The sequence below is a fragment of the Montipora capricornis genome, chromosome 4 (assembly GCF_036669925.1).
Source record: "Montipora capricornis isolate CH-2021 chromosome 4, ASM3666992v2, whole genome shotgun sequence".
Taxonomy (NCBI): domain Eukaryota; kingdom Metazoa; phylum Cnidaria; class Anthozoa; order Scleractinia; family Acroporidae; genus Montipora; species Montipora capricornis.
In genome coordinates this window covers 11,505,472-11,523,158 of record NC_090886.1, presented here as the reverse complement: position 1 = coordinate 11,523,158, position 17,687 = coordinate 11,505,472, and the positions used below count along the sequence as shown (strand labels likewise).

Genomic DNA, 17,687 nt, shown 5'->3' with positions numbered 1-17,687 from the left:
GAAATTGGGTGGACAGCATATTTCTTCCTCTTGTTTTTAGTGTACATGAGGTTAAGTGCATGCAGCATCTTGCTGTTCTCTGTGTTGTGAGGAGATAAATTTTATTTCGTGGCAAGAAAAAATTAATATCAAGTGCACAGCTGCAAAGCCCTGATGACCCTCAGTGTAAAAGCTTAACGAAACCATTGACCTTTCTTCGAACGCACAAGGTAAATTATTGCTTTGTATTCCTTCCTACCTTCATCCTACACTGTGCACCAGACCCTGGGGGTAGCCAGCAGTAGCCATGCCTCTTTCCTTTAGGCCAATGTGAAGGTGCCAAGTGCTTCATAAAATCTTCTGCCAGAATCACTCGGTGGTAGGTTTGCAAGGGCTCAACTTGAAAAAAATCAGAGAAAGGAATATTTTTCTGTTGGAAAAGCAGCAAGAGAATAAATTATAAAATGACTTAATGAACAGATGCAGTTTAAGGAAGATAATTTACTCAACAATTTTGACATCATTCTAGGTGATAGCTAGAGTAAAGTAATGAACCCTGTTTTAATAGTGCCCAGAAAATGGAGAATTTTATTGCAAAGCTATATTAGACTAAGTGCAAATTCAGCTGTATAATGGTTCTTTTTTGTTTGCTTTACTTCAAAGGGGCTCAGGAGTATTAATTTTATAGTTTGTTTTGACTGGAGCAGTTGCTAACGTTCATTCAATTGGATTCCATTCAGTTACTGCCAAACCTGTCAAATGCAGCCAGATATGTGACTCGAAACCGTAGGTCAAAACCAAGACATAGTCCGTCCGCGCAATGGCTCCCCAAAAGCTTGTTCTGATATCTCGCAGTTAACAGGGATTTCGGTATCCCTGTCTGATTGGATTGAATTTTATGCACTCTGTAATTGGACACTCAACAAATCACGCAATCCTGTTAAATAAATGAAAGGTTGAAAAGAGAGTTCAAAGCCCTAAAAGATCAGTTTTAAATTGACTGTCTCCTATCTGAGCAGGAAAACTTGCTGTGAGAATTTCTTGTATGTAGACTGAAATACATTGTACATTTGTCACTGTGGCAAATCCAATTAACCCGTAAGACTACAAATACTTATGAAATGTTATTGTGTTTTAAGTAAAAAGCCAATCTAGCACGAGAAAACTTAACCGCAACCAGTAACGGTAATAGCGAAGTGCGCGGGTGACGTCATAACTCAGACAAACTCAGACAAACGAAACGAAGTGGTGGAAAGTTTGATGCTTTTTCAAATGCAAAAGCAAGTGTTCATAAAACAATTTTTAAATCAAAACTTTGGCCTTCCTTTTCCTCATATTTCTCTCAGAACAGGCTAATGTTGTCTGACTCTCGCGGGTTTCGATAATTTGAATTCTATTGTTTGACTTCGCGCGCTTCGTTATTAGTTTGTGGTTTCATGTCGCTTCTGATTGGTTGCTGTGCGATGGGAAATGTCAAAATCAAATTAACGTGTTGACGGTTTTTTGGATCCTAATGTGCTATGGCAGATCTCTTGATTTCTAGTATTTTTTGCGATCCATCGCAAAGACAAATTGAAACTCTCAATTTCACCGAGTGTGTCGCACTGTTCCCATCACTTCGCAAGTAATACCCTTTCATTATTAGTTTCTGAAACGCAATGACATAAATAATTTGAAATAAACAAAATGATTAAACATTGTCTTTTCAGTTGTTGAAATGCAAATCACTTTTTCTGTCATGCAAATAACAGATGCGTGCCTTGTCAAGCTAAGCTTTTCGGAGCCATTGCACAGACGACTGTACTTGTAGTTTAGTCTGTCTGCGACGCACGTTTAGTTAAATGCAGTTAAAATCTTTTTGATGCAGCCGGATGTTTAGGGTGCAAATTCCAAGACACTTCAATTCGACCCACATGTGTCCAGACTAAGGCACGTATTAATTGGATATACATTGTCCGGTGGTCCAATTTGGACAAAAAGCATTGACCACATGTACTTTATTCAGAGAAGTCAGATACTTTTTTGTAAATTGAAATAATTAAATGACAGATTCTCTCAAACCTAAGAATTTAAAACTGTTGTTGGGGTTAGGGTTGAAGTTGCTGAAAGGCTTTGAAAAGGTGGCATTTGGAGTGTTCTTTTAAAAATGGCTTGTCCACAGACAGTCGGTTACTCTTCCACTCAAAACAGCCAAAAAGTTCACATTTCATGGAAACTTCTTATTCACTTACGTATGTCCTCCATGGTGGAAGAATAAGTGTCCTATCAAGAGCCTTGGCAAATGTTATTGCTCCTAGAAAATGTTCTGCTTGGTTTCCAAATCGTCCTGTAATGTGTAGCACAGTTTGATCACTATAATGCATCAGAAGTTACCCATTAGGTCAATCTTTTACTCTGGCAGTAATGATCAGAAAAAAATTCATTTTTGGTTTGTTTGTCATACGTCACCAGGAAACACCATCAATGAGAGGCCTTTGAACTGGGTATCAGCTACAGCACAGGCCAGACACAAGTTGTTAATGGACTGGTTAATTTTAACCAGTGGATAAGTCACCTCCTAAACTATGAAAAATTTATATACTCCACTTAAACATTGGTTTTCATACATGCCTGCCATGACCATGATGTTCTGGACAAGTTCCTGTTGTCCAAATGCCAGTAATATTTAAGTCTCAGAGGAAGTCATCATCTCAGTTACGAAGCAACTTGTGCAGTTGCAAAAAAAACCTGACAAGATCTTGGCTTAAGCCAATTGGCTTAAGGTGGCTCGAACAAGTTTCACCACTTTGAGGGACATTCTTTAGTTATTAGAAGGGTTATAACTAAAACACTGTCCATGTAACAGAGATATTATGGTTTCATGTGAAACACCATTTATTGTTTAACAAAGTGCGCCCACTATATTGACGTAATAGGTTACCATGGCAACATGAAAGCTCTCTAAAAACACCCTATATTCAGTGATTTTGTTAGAAATTGTCAAACTGAGTCCCTGGCACTCACTCCATGAAAAGTAACGAGTCCCAGGCCAAAACCAATGGGTCCCTCTACAAAACTGCTCAATCTCTTAATAAAGCTAGTGCTATTTAAGTAAACACCACCAAGATAAGCTTGCATACATTTTTGTGGAAATGTGAATCGCTAACAGTTTTTACCTTTAATAATTAAAAATGATCAATTACACACTTCAGAGCTTTAATTACTTTAGCATTTTTACAAAGTTGACTCTGATTAAGAAGTTAACTTTATAGTTCAGCTCAAAAAAGGGGTGGTCTTTCTTATTCTTCCACTTGCTCAAGGGTGTCGAGTGCGTTCTTCTTCTTGAACTGTGAGCAAACATCGCAATAAATGAAGTTTTTTTTCTCCATCATACCTGAAACCATCCATAATATTATGTTTTTAGCCGCTCCAAGGAATGAATTGTCTTTCTTTCTTGTGTGTAGTCTGCCATTGTCAACATACATTTGGCTTTTTTTTTATTATTTAGGGTAGCCCTGAATTGGCTCCCAAGAATATTTTAAAGCTTTTCCGATAGTTCTATCTTAGATTGCTTATTACTACACTTGAACAAAAAATGGGAGTTACCGAGTTAATTTTTGAGACATAAGCAAGTAAAGACGAAATATACGGTACTTTTTTCGGAGAGCTTTCGTGTTGCCATAGTAACCTATTACATCACAATAGTGGGCGCATTTCATTGAGCTATACTTGGTGTTTCATAAACATTGGTCTTACTGCAATGATGCAGTGTTGTATAACCCTTCTAATAAGAATATCTCTTAAAGTGGTGAAACTGGTTCCAGCCACCTTAATTAATGGGACTCCAACCCATGACTGTGCAATAATTATGCTATCTACATTTACCATCTGAGGGCACTATCAACTTTGCCATCTGGAAGCTGCTCAATTGTAAGTTCCTGTCATATCCTGTAATCGGTGGATGTATGTGTGTATTTCACCTGAATATTTTTTGTTCGCCTAACGTAGACAGGGTTCGTACACTTTTTCAGATCGAAAATTCAAGGACTTTTCAAGGACTTTCAAGGGCCAAATTTTGAAATTTCAAAGACCTCTTTTTTATTTACTTCGAAGAATTTACCAATGGAAATAGTCAGACAGTACAATTCTTGCTCATTTTCCATAATGTACGTGCGTGAAAATAATGGTAACCATTCTCGACCCCACAGCTCGTCATGTTTGTATGACATGACTTGAGTTGCTGATTATTTTCACTGAAGTTTTCAAAGATTAAAAATTCGGGTCAGAAAAAAATCAAGGACTTTCAAGGCCTTGAAAATGTACTCTCAAAATTCAAGGGTTTTCAAGACCCGTACGAACCCTGCGTAGAACAACAGCTCAATTCATTATGTAACCATAGGCAATGGTGATCTTTTCAAAAGTTATTCTCATCTGTGAAGATATTAAAAGCTCACCTTGTAATTCAGTGGTGTTTAGATAATAAAATTTAATCCGGTGGATAAGTCACTATCCAACAGCTTCAATCGGTGCAAGGATTTCAGTACTTGCTCAATCACGTAACCATGAAATATGCACAGTCTAAGTAAATCTAAGTAAAAGGCCTGTGCAAAAACCTTGGTCAATGTTTAACGTGGACTTAATCTTTATAGTGTGGATTATTTATCCATTGGATAAAGTTACCTAGCCTTTGAAAGTTTGATCTACAACTGGGGCAAAAATAAAGGCCACACACGCAAAACAACTCATGGAGGAGAAAGACACCTACATTATCACATGTAGAGTCTGGCTACGGATTGATATCGCTCATAACAAAATGAAAACTGACGGCTTGGAAGTTTGTTCTTAAATTAAATTAGGTTCGGCTTGCTCTGACTTAACAAGAGAAATTCCATTGATGATCAAACCCTGGGATATATAGAGTAAGGTTCGTATGCCTTGGCTTTTTTGTCGGAGCCCTTTGAAACTCCTTTCCTACCTTTCTCTTTTTTAGTGCCAATCGTATTAAGACGGACCTCATCTATAGGCTGGCGGAAGCAGGGGTGTTCTTTGGATGACAAATGGAACCTCTATAGATTCAATAATTATATAATCATACCCATACAAGGACAATAAAAAGCATAGCCTCGAGGATCCCATTTGATATCAGGCAGAACACGTTCAATTTCCGAGGTTTAAAAGCGGAAATAGAGAGGAAAAATACAGAATTAATTGAAGAAGGTACGCATTCATTTTGGTACCGAAACATAACAAGACCTAAGACTGATTCAAAATTTGGCAGCTGAATCAATATTTTGGTATATACCGCTGACAGATCGCGGAAGGCAGTGTCCCGGATGATTTCCAATATGGCGGATCGTTGCAATTGCGGTACTTTTAAAAATACTTCGCTCAACGCGCGCGCTCATGATCGATCACAAAATAAAAGTAAGGAGACAGTCTCAGGTATTTCACGCCTTTTCCTTCATCTCGTTGGTTGTGAGAATTGGGTACAGCTCTTGAGTGTGGGAAAATATCGATGGTTTGTGAAAAGCAAACCGAGTTCGATCGAGGTTAGTTTTTTTGGGTCAGTTTAGGTCTGAGGTTCGCAGTGGGAAAGGTTTTTGTTTTCCCAGTTTAAGTCTACAGTTTATCCTTAGTCTTCAGTTTATCCCGCCTGCAGAGCTCTCAAGTCGCAAAGTTTCCAAAGCGTGAGATGCCTGTGTTTCTTGTGCCGGAGGCGCCAAACAATGCTAGGGGGGATCCGAGGGCATGCTCCCCCGGAAATTTTTTGAAATTTGCACTTCTCAGATCGCTGAAAATGCACCGTCGATTGCTAAGAGAGCCCATGTTATTATGGTCAGCCTGAGCTAACATATCGGCCTATAATTCATATATTAACAGATGAAAGTCCTGAAGAAACAAGAAAATTGGTCGCACACGAACAGATTTAACATTGGCCGAAGTTCAGTGCCAGTGAAGGAACAAATTTGGAATTCATGAGCACTTCTGAAAGCTAAAAGGTAGAGTTACCTACGAAAGAAGTGTCAATGGGTGAGAAATGCTCGTGTCTGTGTGAGAACGTGAGATTGCATCAATATGCGTGAGACTTGAGAGCCCTGCGCCTGGACCGCAGTCTTTATTACACACTCACCTTTTTGCAATTGCGTAGAGAAGCCTGAAAAATTCAGGACTTCACCCGAATCGCGCGGTCACGGCCCCACACCCCGTTGAAGTCCTGAATTTTTCAGGCTTCTCTACGCAATTGCAAAAATTGCGCTCATAACTGCGAAGATCATAGCTTCACTTGAGTGTACTTTCTTTTTGCGTAAAAGACGCAATATGACTTAATCAGAAATGACGTCACAAGTGTAACGACGTCATCCCATCCCTCTCAATTCTCAATATTTGAAGAGTTTGGGGTTGACAGCCCTGCGTCTGACTGTTAATCATTTGACAATCTATCGATAGGTGAGCCGTTTTAAATGACACTGGGAAGGTTGACAACCACACCCTCCGCGTTTTCCAGACTTCGCATTTTTCTACACTCAGCTTTTTCCACACTGCGCATCCCGTATAGTCCATCGTACCATTGTTTTAGTGCTTTCTCTCTTTCTTACTGATAAAACCTCCGTTGGGCATGCTGGAGAAAGTTAACAGAATGCATGCAGTGGGGCTGACTTTAGTTACCGAATGAAGATCAGAAAGAGACAGGAAACGAGGAAATGTACTGTAAACATTTAAGCATTTGAAGACTTTATCTGTGTTTGCAAATTATCCCGGTGACCCCTGATCTAAACACGAGGGGTGCTGGGAGAATTCGAGACAGTTATGCAAAGCCGAGAAGCAGTCGAGGGTTTGCACTAACTTTCGGCAATACGCCCCTTGGTGCGGAAATGAGCTTCTAATAAGAGAAGGAACGGAAAAGGGGCAGACGTATCCCTGCCAGACTGTCCCCTTAGTATGTGAGAGAAGCATCCCAAGACCACACTCTATGGTTGTACAAGCCACCTGCTGGTCGAAACGGGACTTCATTGTACAGCAGAAAGTGTCCAGAGGTATCTTTACTGGTTTTCCTTTTTTTCTTTTGGTTTTATGTCCTTTGTTTGCGTATACGCGAATTTCCTGGTGCTCCATCACATATTGCTTGGTCCAAAGAAAAGGAAGTGACTTTTAGACGAAGGTTTGGTCCAGAGATCAACCAGAGAGCCGGTAACTAAGCCTTTTTCATTATATGGCTTGTAGAATGAAATGAAATGAATGTATACTTTAAGTGCAGGTTATAGACGATTGAGAGAACTGAATGATCCTCGCACTTACCTCCAACAGGATTCGAACCCATGACCCTCTGCGATGCCGGTGCAATGCTCTGCCAACTGAGCTATGAAGCCACTCAGTTGGGAGCGGGTTAATTTGCTGGGATCATTTGTTCCCGTGAAAATTTCGATGAATGAAATAAACTGAATGTATATTTGAAGTGTTGTGTATGATAGACGCACTTTCAACAAATGAGCCCAGCAAATTGGCCTGCTCCCAACTGTGTAAGCTTCACAGCTCAATTGGTAGACTTGTACTGGGAATATTGCACCGACATCGCAGAGGGTCATGGGTTCGAATCCCGTTGGAGCCATCTGAATTTTTTAGCCAAATAAGTGAGAGGTCACTCAGTTCTCTCAATCTTTATGGCTTGTGCTCGTTGTCGATATGACGAGTACTCTGATTAGCTAAGTTCCAGGGCATTATTGTATCATATTTCGATCACGAATTTATGAAAATGTAACTTAGTTCTCTCCATCTGTACGGCTTGTGCTCGTTGCCGATCGCGATATGACGAGCACTCTGATTGCATGGCTAAGTTCTAGGGTTTTATTCTATCGTAGTTTGATCACGAATACATGCAAATTGAGGTCGCGTTGATTCTTCAGATTTTGTCGGTAGAATTTACCTTACCAAAAAGGCATAATTTGTCTTGGAATACGCGTTAGTTCATCGGATATGTACGGTTTCGAACCATAAATGAACGGATATAATAAGCACTCGCATTACAGCTAGGATGTGATAGGCATTTCCACTTGATTTATACAACTTATTCCAAAATGGCCAATGAGTTATGCACATAAAAATTGGCCCTTGATGCCTCGTTCAAGATAAAATAATCTTTTGAATTTTAAGCTTAAGAACGAGGCCTCAAGGGCTAATTTGAATAAAAACGAAATAATTTTTAAATTTCGGCCATTTTGGAATAAGGTGTATATGTTACTATAAATCCATGCAATAAGCAGCTTATTAACCTCCAATATTCGGTTAATAAGTACGTATTATTATGTGGTTCTGTCTCACAAGGACTGGGAACTACCAAGTTCACGAATTTGATTGGCTGAAATCGATATTGACTGCGGTCTAGATTTTCCCATCTAGACCGGCATCTAGACCGGTAATGTTTTGCGGTGAAAAGATGCAAACTAAAATGCAAAAATATTGAGTATTTTCTTCTACCAATATTTATTTATGGAAGTGCCAAACAGCATGATGTCAAAAGAGAGGATGACCAGCAAACTTTGACAGAATTAAGTTCAGTTCATCGCCACTCATCGCCGTTCGCAAGCAAAATGTCAGTTAGTACAAACCAGTTACATTAAACGAATTAAATTGTTCTTGTTTGCCATATAATAAACATCTTACTTTACATAATTTATACATCACGGTCGAAAAAAGGAAGCAAGTGCCTCTTATTTTCGGTGAAACTTTGAAATGAAGGGAAACAAAGAATGTCACCAATATTTGAAGCCCAAATTAAAGGCCGTTTATTGCGCTTGTCCACGGAATGTAGCCGCTGTTTTTTTTTTTTTTTTTTTCGAAAGAATGGAGGAGCGCAGGCTTCTCACGAAGCCGTATATTGAAATTAAGCTGTGATTACAAAGTGGTTTTCATCCTTCGGATTCTAGCTGTCTTTCCATGTTTCCTTGTGTGATGAAAAAGGTAAAGTTTTAAACTTTTTGAGGTGAGACTTACAGTAGTTTCGATAGAGATCATGATCGCATAGATCAATTCATAAGGTACTAAAGGGTAAAATATGCCATCAGGAAGTGCTGTAATCTACTTTCTTAGTGACTTTTCGAAGCGCTTCATAACAGAGAAGTTTCCCATAAGAGTAGCTTTGAGATTTTATCCCATATGAGAAAGACAAGAATATAAACTTTCTTGTTATATTTTTTTACTTGTTGGTGCGACAGGTGGTACAGGTAAAACTCTGTCAACTTCAAGCTTGTCACGTTATCAGGGCAGGAAAAAAAGTTTTTTAATGGATTTTTTACAGCGGTTATCAGTAACACGCGCCCCTTAACGTCAATCAAATGTTTCCATAACAAATTCAACTGCCGCGACAAGAAAACAGGAGTATCGTCATGGAAACATTTGATTCATTGACGTCCACCTAAATTTTACTTTCGCAATATGAATGCGGGGCGCGTGTAACTGATAACCGCTGTAAATCTGAACTGAGAGGACTATCCTGAGTTCGAAAAATCAAAGTCAAGGTCTGCGAGTTCTGCTGTGACTCAGATTCACACTCTGCAATTCGCATCAGGTGGAGTTGACGTGAATTAAAAAAGGTGGCGTCGTGCACTAGTTAGGGCGTTGGATTTGCATGCAATGATTATGATGATGATGACGGTGATCAAGATTTATGTACGTAAAGTTAGTTTTGTAACGGAAAACGTTCATTCAGCTGTGAAAAAGTTTCATCGGGGCTTGATCCGCACTTGTTACATTTTTATTAAGACTTTTTTTTACAGAAAATAGCAAATGTGCCACCCGACATTTTAAAATTTTGCTTTTCTTGGTCCTTATTCAATTGGGACCTTAAAGAGTTTAATTTGGTTTTAAATTGTTCCGCTCTCGTCCAATCAAAATCAAGCAATGTTGTTGAGGGTGTTGTTAAAAATGCTACTTTCAGATTACCAAGTGAGGTGCGCCCGGCTGAACTAGCTTGACATCATTTCTTCCGCATCAGGTCATTTCACAGTTATGTACTGAGTTGCCTGGCCTTTGAGTGAAAGCGAGGGTAGATGTTATAAATATCTCACTGTTTTTTTTATAATCTCATGACAATATCAATGCAATGAAAAAGCGCTTTAAAAGAGTCTCTACTTTCTGCAATCTGCCGAGCATCCATCTTCTTTCTTGAATCTGAATTATTTTCCTTTTTTTTTTTTTTAATATTTTAGTCAGCGTTCTAGGAGGGCAATAATGAACTAATGGAAACAGAGGAAGATGATTTTTCAATGGATGAGCCAAAAGATGGTCGTCATAGCAGCGGTCAAAACCTGTTTTCCTGGCTCTATTTAAGCACTCAAGTGAATGGGTTTTTTGTGAGGAGATACGTAAAGCGAAGGTTACTCGATTGATTAACAGAATGGCTGGCTGACACCCTAACTGGCTAAATGACTGACTGATTGACACTAAGGGGGGGGGGGGGGTGGGGGCGCATTTTTTTGTTTAATTGACTTAATGGCTGACTGGCTTGCTGATTTCCTGTGACTGGATAAATGATTGTCTGGTTAGACGACAGGCTTAACCGCTGACTGACTGATTGGCTTTTTTCACCCACTAAATTAATTATTGGTCTTTTTGACGCAGATATTGACAAGTGCACAGAGCCTCCTCATGGCTGTTCGCAACTTTGTAACAACACCGAAGGAAATTACAACTGTTTCTGCTTAAAAGGCTTCCTCTTGCAAAAAGACAACAAAACTTGCGTTGGTACGTTTTGGTGAATCAAACAAGTCTATTTTGGCTCATGATGTTCCATTAGTGAACGGCTTTTTGAGCCACAGGTAGCCACCCCTACCAATGGTGATTTTAGAGGTGGCTTTCGGCTTTTTTATTTGATTTGTATAGAAACGGCCTTTAATACCCGTTGAACGAAGCGCTGATTGCCGGAGCGAGGGGCGTAAATGGTTCACCGTGTGGCTTTCACTGTTACCAGCGCTTCATAGCACAGGAAACTGTGACGTGTAATTGACTTTTCTCTTATTTTCAACATTCCAGACCACAACGTCATTTTGGACAGCTCCAAGCCGACAACGCTCTCATCTGGATTGAGAGCGGTCGTGGCGATGGTGGGTATCACTGTGTTTATTATTCTTGGAACTGTGCATGTGATGTGTGTAACTCACCGTGACAAAATGATTGGACAGGCCTGACCCCCGCGGGAATCACTTCCACGCTCGAGGTACCAGTCAAATCAGTGTTCGAAGCAGAGCATGTGCACTCATTTTGTAGCGGTGTGGGCCATGTACGCTTCAAACGAAATGAACGACCGCGAGGAGCTCCTTTGGCAGAGGTGTGCAATTATCACGACGTTAAATACGTTTTGCTTAAAGCACGACAAGTAAAAAATTAATGATCGTCTTCATGGAATTTCCTATTAAGTCAATACTATGTCAGACTAATGTGCACATTAATGCTTAAAAAGTGGAGTAGGGGTACACTATTGTAAATTATCTAATTCCGGGGGCCACTTTAAAGCTTAGTTGTAGAAAAAACTTACCCTTGCATTCTGCAACAAGTACTTTTGAAGGGGTTAGTCCCCTTCCCCCCAGCAAACAAGAAAAAAGCAAAGCAAAATGTGAAATGACGGTCATATTGACATCCCAAACAAGTCCTTTATTGTTGTAGCATACTTTATTTTGACCAGACTTTGTTTGTGGCTCATTTATGTTTACACCAGCACGAAAAGAAATCACTGTTTTCAAGGACGGAGCAGCAATTGAGAAACACATGCAAATATTTTAAAACCAGAGCTATGTCGTCCTTTTTGGATAGCATCAACACCAAAGCTATCGAAAAGGAAACCCTTTTAAAATCAGTGTCCATACCTACGAACTGTTGATATACACAGTTATTACATCTAATCCCCGACTTAAACACTGTTTCGTTTCCAGGGTGCTTAAAACCTAGTGTTTTAATATCGCTTTTCCGAGTGTTTCCTTTTTTGAAGCTTTTTTTGTAAGATTTTTCCCAAAATAAAAATTAATCTACAGATCTGTACCTTCGCAACTCATTTTGTATGTGAATATTTTTACACATCTTGTAAAACTGAGCATATTTCTGATTTCTAATAAATTTATACGATAAGCAAATGGAGAGGGAGTTGTCTTATCCAACGTTAGATGATTTCCTTACCTACTTGACCCATAAAGGCGCTGTTACACAATTTTTCGAGCAACTTGTCTCTCAATCTTGTTTCGACAAGAGTTTTTACATTGCAAAGCTACTCGCTTGGCAGTTGTTACACTGGGCGACATTTGTTGCAATTTGTCTCGCTTTCGATGATCTCATGAGGTTAAAGGTACATTTCACTGGCTGATGACGCAATCCGTTGCGACGCAAGGTTGTAGGGCAGATTTCACAGCACGTATTGCTTGAAAACTTCGTTGCTAATTTGCGTAACCCAATGCGCAAAGTAGCAATGGATTCTAATTTCCCCGAAGGGTTCTGCAATTTGTCTCACCTTGTTTTTGGCAGTTGTAAAGTGTACAACTTGCAACTTATCTTGCTATAGCGTTTCAAGAGATGTTGCATGAAAAATCGCAAAATTCAACAGAGCCTTATATTAAATTCGGGTTTCAGTTTTAAACGTAAGTTAAACATTCGGTTGCGTTAAATGACCCAGCTATACAAATACCATCAGTTTGACCCTTTCGACCAGAATTGGTCTAAATTAAAGGCCATAGTATAGGCTGCCTGTAGCATTTCGTTCCCTTGCGGCTCAAACCAACACTTTCAACCAAGTGTACTATTTAGGAGGATTGAATTTACCCCAACCGTTTCACGTAACATCAAATGTTACGATACCAAATGAAACACCAATCATTTCTTAACAAAGTGCACTCATTAATGTGACGTAATAGTTTACCATAGCAACGAAAAAGCCTTATTAAAAAATGCCTTATATTTTTTCTTCAAAAGCTTATATCCCAGAAACGTACTCGGTGATCCCCATTTTTTATTGCTCAAAAGTGGTTAGCAGGCTAAGATAAAACTCTTTTCAAAGGTATAAAAATTCTCTGCAGCGGATTCAGAGCCACCTTAAAATTTTCCAGTTGTGAAGGTGGCTATGAATCCGCTCCAGATAATTTTTTCTAACTTTGCAGCGGATTTGTTAGTTTCCCGACTATTATTCCAGGAATTGAACTACTTTCAAATGCAAACACATTCTTTCACTTTGCTTGCAAACACCACTGATAACTCGAGGGAGTAAGCATTATAAAGAACTTGGAAATTTATTAAGAAAAGAAAAACATCTTTTTTATTGCTGATGATTTCATTCATTTGTTATTCAGAAGAATAGGAAAAATCTTTCACCCGTCGTTTCCCTTCTATTTTGTGATCTTTGAATGTTGCAAATATCACGTCTCTTTTCCTTACCACGTTAAAAGCCTGATGTTAAGGGTCATGAGGAAAAGTGTTTTTTTTTCTTTTCTTTCGAAACTGGCTTAGACTCATCATACAACAAAAACAGTTTCAAAGAACTAAATATAACATGAGTTTTATCAACTCAACTACAGCACTATGATTTTGATCGCCATTGGAGCAACACTGACTTTTGAAATTATATGAGAAACGAAATATCAAAATAAGGGGTAAAACTAGCATTTTACTATAGATCTAAGCTTTCTGTCATGCAAATTTCACTTACAATAATCTCAATCTGTTGGTTTAGTTAACGCAGTAAACTTCTACTAAACCTTTGGAGCTTGTTCTACTGGTAAAACCATGAATGTTAACCCGTTCTACTTTTCTTTACAAGTTCAGCAATCACTGAAGCGTCAGGCTCTGCCAGGTAGTCTTCTAGCATCTTCGACATCGATTCTGGAAAAAGAAATTGAAAATAAAAACAGCTCTAAATATAGCTGGTTCTTTCGAGCATACACAATGCGCCGATGCAAATGGCTTCTTGTAGGACGACGCTGTCTTTGAATTCCTTACGAACGATGACGTTTAGAGATCTATGGGAGAACGGAAACATCAAAGGCGACATCACGAGGTGATAAAATGAGCCATCTTTACCAGTTAACAAAAAGCCAGAAAAGTCTGAACGAAAACAGTTGTCCACCATGGCCAATGTGAAGTGTATCCTTTAAATATGCTACTGTGCATGCGTAATAAGCATGTGGAAATTACATTTGTGACAAAAGCGTGTTAGAGGAAACTTTAAATTGTTTACAATACGAAGCTACAATCAGACAAAACTGTTGGGAAGGTTAGCACTTTTGACGTCTTCATTGCTCCTTTCCCCTACACCCTCATTCAATGTTGTGCATAACTGAATGGTTTTAGTGGGAAATTGTTGAGGTACCTTCCAACATTGAATAGGGGGGAGGGGTCTATATAAGAGAAGGTGAAACTATTTCTTTTGCGCTTTAACAGAAGCGGGTTGAAGTACATACAGCTCTGGTGCGGTTCATTTACATAACCTTCCCAACTACTTTTGTCTATTGTAGCAGCTCGTCATCATGCCATCTTATTCCTATTTGATTCCTATCGTCAGTATTCTTGTTTTCTGGGTTAAACTTGAAGTTCACTTACCATTTTTTTTGGAAATTCCAGCGTGACATCATCGCCAACTAGCACAAATGGCGCCCAGTGCTTTATAGCGCAATACTGCTTTGACTCTCGGAAAGATTTCATTGTTTGTTGAAGAGCTGAACTTGCGCTTTTTCCATCTACCAAGTGCTGGTAGAAGCTCCTCATGAACGGCAACGTTACCTCGTCATCAATTGCCCAGAGTGATACCAAAACAGACCGAGCTCCAGCACACAGGAAAGCCCTTGCAATTCCCACCACTCCCTCAGACTTCACTTCTCCCCGGCCACTGTGACAACAGCTCAGCACAACTAGTCTTGCTCGAAGAGAAATTGTCTGAACATCCGACATCTTCAAAATGAAGTCTTCCTCTTTGGGGATTGGCGATTCCCGTTCGGTATTTGGGGCTAAAGCAATTTCTCCCGTTTTTGGGCATCCATGTGCTGCAATGTGAACTAAAGCAACTGATTTCATACTTTTCAGCACCTCAGCTTTCGTGGCACTTTTTCCAGTCAGCGGTGTTGTCTGCAGAAGTTTTGCAATCATCTCTACTTCTTTTTTTGCGCACGGAAGCTGTTTCAAACTGGGCTTCCCTTTCTTGTTAGGAACTTCCTTCAGCCACGGATCACCTACAAGCAGTGCGCCAGTCTTACTATGAAAGTCTTCAGGTGCACCAACGATCACATTAAAAGCGGTCAACGAAGGAAATGTGCGGATCCTGATAGATTCACTTAATGCAGAATATGGAGCCAAGCAAAATGGTCCATCGGGAACAACGATTAACTCATTTCCTTGGAGCAAGTCTGCAATTGGCCCGAGTAAGACATCATACAACGGTTGTAAAGAGTTAACGGAGGATGAAGATGGTAGAACTGTTTTCTCACTGATAGGTTTTTTGCTGCAAGACAGGTCATTGCGTAGTGGATCCAAAGAACGATTCTCGCATCTGACACCATCCCCTACGCCGATCCCTTTCAAAATAGTTTCCATCAACAAATCAGCACTTCCATTTGCGATTTCGTTTTGTCGAAAGCCGATCTTCCTCTCTTTTCTTAGCACCCAAAACGTGATCTTGTTAGTGTCAATTGCCACAAAAACGGCTTGTGAAGGTAAAAGCTCTAATGCAGCTGTAAGAGTTTGATTCGGAGCAAGTGAAGAAAACGACTGAGAGTCAAGGCTGTATTGATCTTTCAAAATATCCATCAAAGCCTGTGCACGACCTTTCTCAGCAGCATACAGAGCTTCTTCAATCTCTCCATTCTTCAAAAGTGTCCTCCATAGCGCAGTGTATGACATGCGATGACAATCACGAAAACTTATTTTCAATTCATCTTCTGACTTCAGACTATCCCTTGTTTCATCAAAATATTTTATACTTAAACGATAACAACTGAGTGCATTGCTTAAGTAACCCAAGAATTCATGATTATGACCTTGTGCATACCACGCGATTCCCTCTCCTAGACAGTCTCCAATTTCTTTGAAAATACTAAGACTGTGTTCATGGTACACCATGGCTTCCTTAAAATTACCTAGATTGCAATAGGCATTTCCCAGATTCCCATAGGCTAATCCCTCCTGAGTCCTATTACCTACTTGTTTAGCAATACTAAGACTTTTTTCGTAGTACTCACTGGCTTGTTTAAAATTACCTAGACTAAGATAGGCACTTCCCAGATTTCCATAGGCTGATCCCTCCCCAGCCCTATCCCCTACTTCTTTAGAAACACTAAGATGTTTTTCGCAGTAATGAATGGCTTGTTTAAATTTACGTAGATTGAGATAGGCATTTCCCAGATTTCCATAGGTTGATCCCTCCCCAGCCCTATCCCCTACTTCTTTAGCAATACTAAGATGTTTTTCGTAGTACTCAATGGCTTGTTTATATTTACGCAGTCTATGTTAGGCATTTCCCAGTTTTCCTTAGGCTGATCCCTCCCCAGCCTTATCCCCTACTTGTTTAGCAATACTAAGATGTTTTTCGTAGTACTCAATGGCTTGTTTAAAATTACATAGACTAAGATAGACAATTCCCAAATTTCTACAGGCTGCTCCCTCTTCAGCCCTATCCCCTACTTCTTTAGCAATACTAAGATCTTTTTCGTAGTATCCAATGGCTTGTTTAAAGTTGCCTAGACGACGATACGCATTTCCGAGAATTCCATAAGTTGATCCCGCCCGAGCCCTGCAGCCTATTTCTATGAAAATATGTAATGCTTGTGCATAATTTTTTATGGCCTGTTGATAATCAGGTAGGTTGAGGTAAGCACCGCCGAGATGAAAATGAGCCCTTCCTTCACGATCCCTGTCTTCTACACTTATCGCAATGGCAAGCTCTAGCATTTGCTGCTCTACAGCCTCTAACTTCCTATCTACCATTCTTCAATAACTAAATGACAATTAAAACTTTTTCGATGAGATGATCCATTGTCAAATCAAGGATGAACCTGGAAGGAAAGAACGTAAAGACGCTTGATGTTTAATCTGCTTTTTAGCTTCGAGACGAAAACGTTTTTCCACCCTATTCCCTCCCAGGGTAGTTAGTTAAGAAGTGGTATTAACATGCACGGCGGGTTTACCCTCACCTTTGCTGGAGATAAATCACGATTCTAGATAAAATAGTTCGTTTGTTTTGTCAGCAAATTGTGGCCAAAATGTGACAAAATCTTGGTCTCATTTTCTTGACGTGTTCCCAGCAAACAGAGCTGCACCTTGAGTTTAAGTAACAGAGCGAGAAGTATAAAGTAATAAAATATTATGGATGACTGCAGCTTGCCAAGTCAACCACTGAGCAAAACAGTTCTGTTTTACTCGCTTAATCATTGGAGCTTTAAGTCCATGTAGAAAGGAATTGCATTGCGTTCGGGTAAGAACATGTTACTTTATGTTCGAAGCATTTTTGACGGGAAAGGGGCGGGGGCATTGAGGTCTATTACAGACCCCCTTCCCCTAAAATAAGTCACCTAAAATCGCTTCTACAAACTAAATATCTGAACATTCCAAATACATTGATGATGCATGCATGATATGGACTAAAGTTATTCATGTTATAGTCGGGTATTTGTGAATGCTTTGACTGTAAATAACACATATCCTCTAGTTTGTTTTTTCAGCTTAAAAAAAATCGTCCCTAGGTGGATGGTATTACATCTCAACAGAGGACT

General features: G+C 39.6%; 2 protein-coding genes and 1 pseudogene across 2 annotated transcripts; all 3 read right to left on the bottom strand.

Annotated features, from left to right (window-relative positions):
- The window catches only part of LOC138044735 (GDP-fucose protein O-fucosyltransferase 1-like), a 12,029-nt pseudogene extending 4,753 nt beyond the window's left edge, over nucleotides 1–7,276 (bottom strand).
- Nucleotides 7,277–11,649: 4,373 nt separating this feature from the next.
- Nucleotides 11,650–16,206, bottom strand: LOC138045525 (tetratricopeptide repeat protein 28-like). The gene is made up of 2 exons (XM_068892062.1): nucleotides 14,527–16,206; nucleotides 11,650–13,809 (listed from the first exon to the last, which is right to left on the bottom strand). The coding sequence occupies exons 1-2, from the start codon at nucleotides 16,036–16,038 to the stop codon at nucleotides 13,789–13,791; spliced, it is 1,533 nt and encodes a 510-aa protein (XP_068748163.1). The 5' UTR covers nucleotides 16,039–16,206; the 3' UTR covers nucleotides 11,650–13,788.
- Nucleotides 16,052–16,902, bottom strand: LOC138046107 (G-protein-signaling modulator 2-like). The gene is made up of 3 exons (XM_068892786.1): nucleotides 16,494–16,902; nucleotides 16,154–16,400; nucleotides 16,052–16,055 (listed from the first exon to the last, which is right to left on the bottom strand). Exons 1-3 carry the CDS (start codon nucleotides 16,900–16,902, stop codon nucleotides 16,052–16,054), a joined length of 660 nt encoding a protein of 219 aa, XP_068748887.1.
- Between the last annotated feature and the right edge of the window lie 785 nt (nucleotides 16,903–17,687).

Excerpts from the sequence above, each read along its gene's own strand:
- LOC138045525 (XM_068892062.1), bottom strand. The coding sequence starts at position 16,038 with ATGGTGTACCATGAACACAGTCTTAGTATTTTCAAAGAAATTGGAGAC. Across the intron at positions 13,810-14,526 it reads TGGAATTTCCAAAAAAAATG|AATCGATGTCGAAGATGCTA; the intron begins GTAAGTGAACTT and ends TTCTTTTTCCAG.
- LOC138046107 (XM_068892786.1), bottom strand. The coding sequence starts at position 16,902 with ATGGTAGATAGGAAGTTAGAGGCTGTAGAGCAGCAAATGCTAGAGCTT. Across the intron at positions 16,401-16,493 it reads GTACTACGAAAAACATCTTA|CCATTGAGTACTACGAAAAA; the intron begins GTATTGCTAAAC and ends AATATAAACAAG.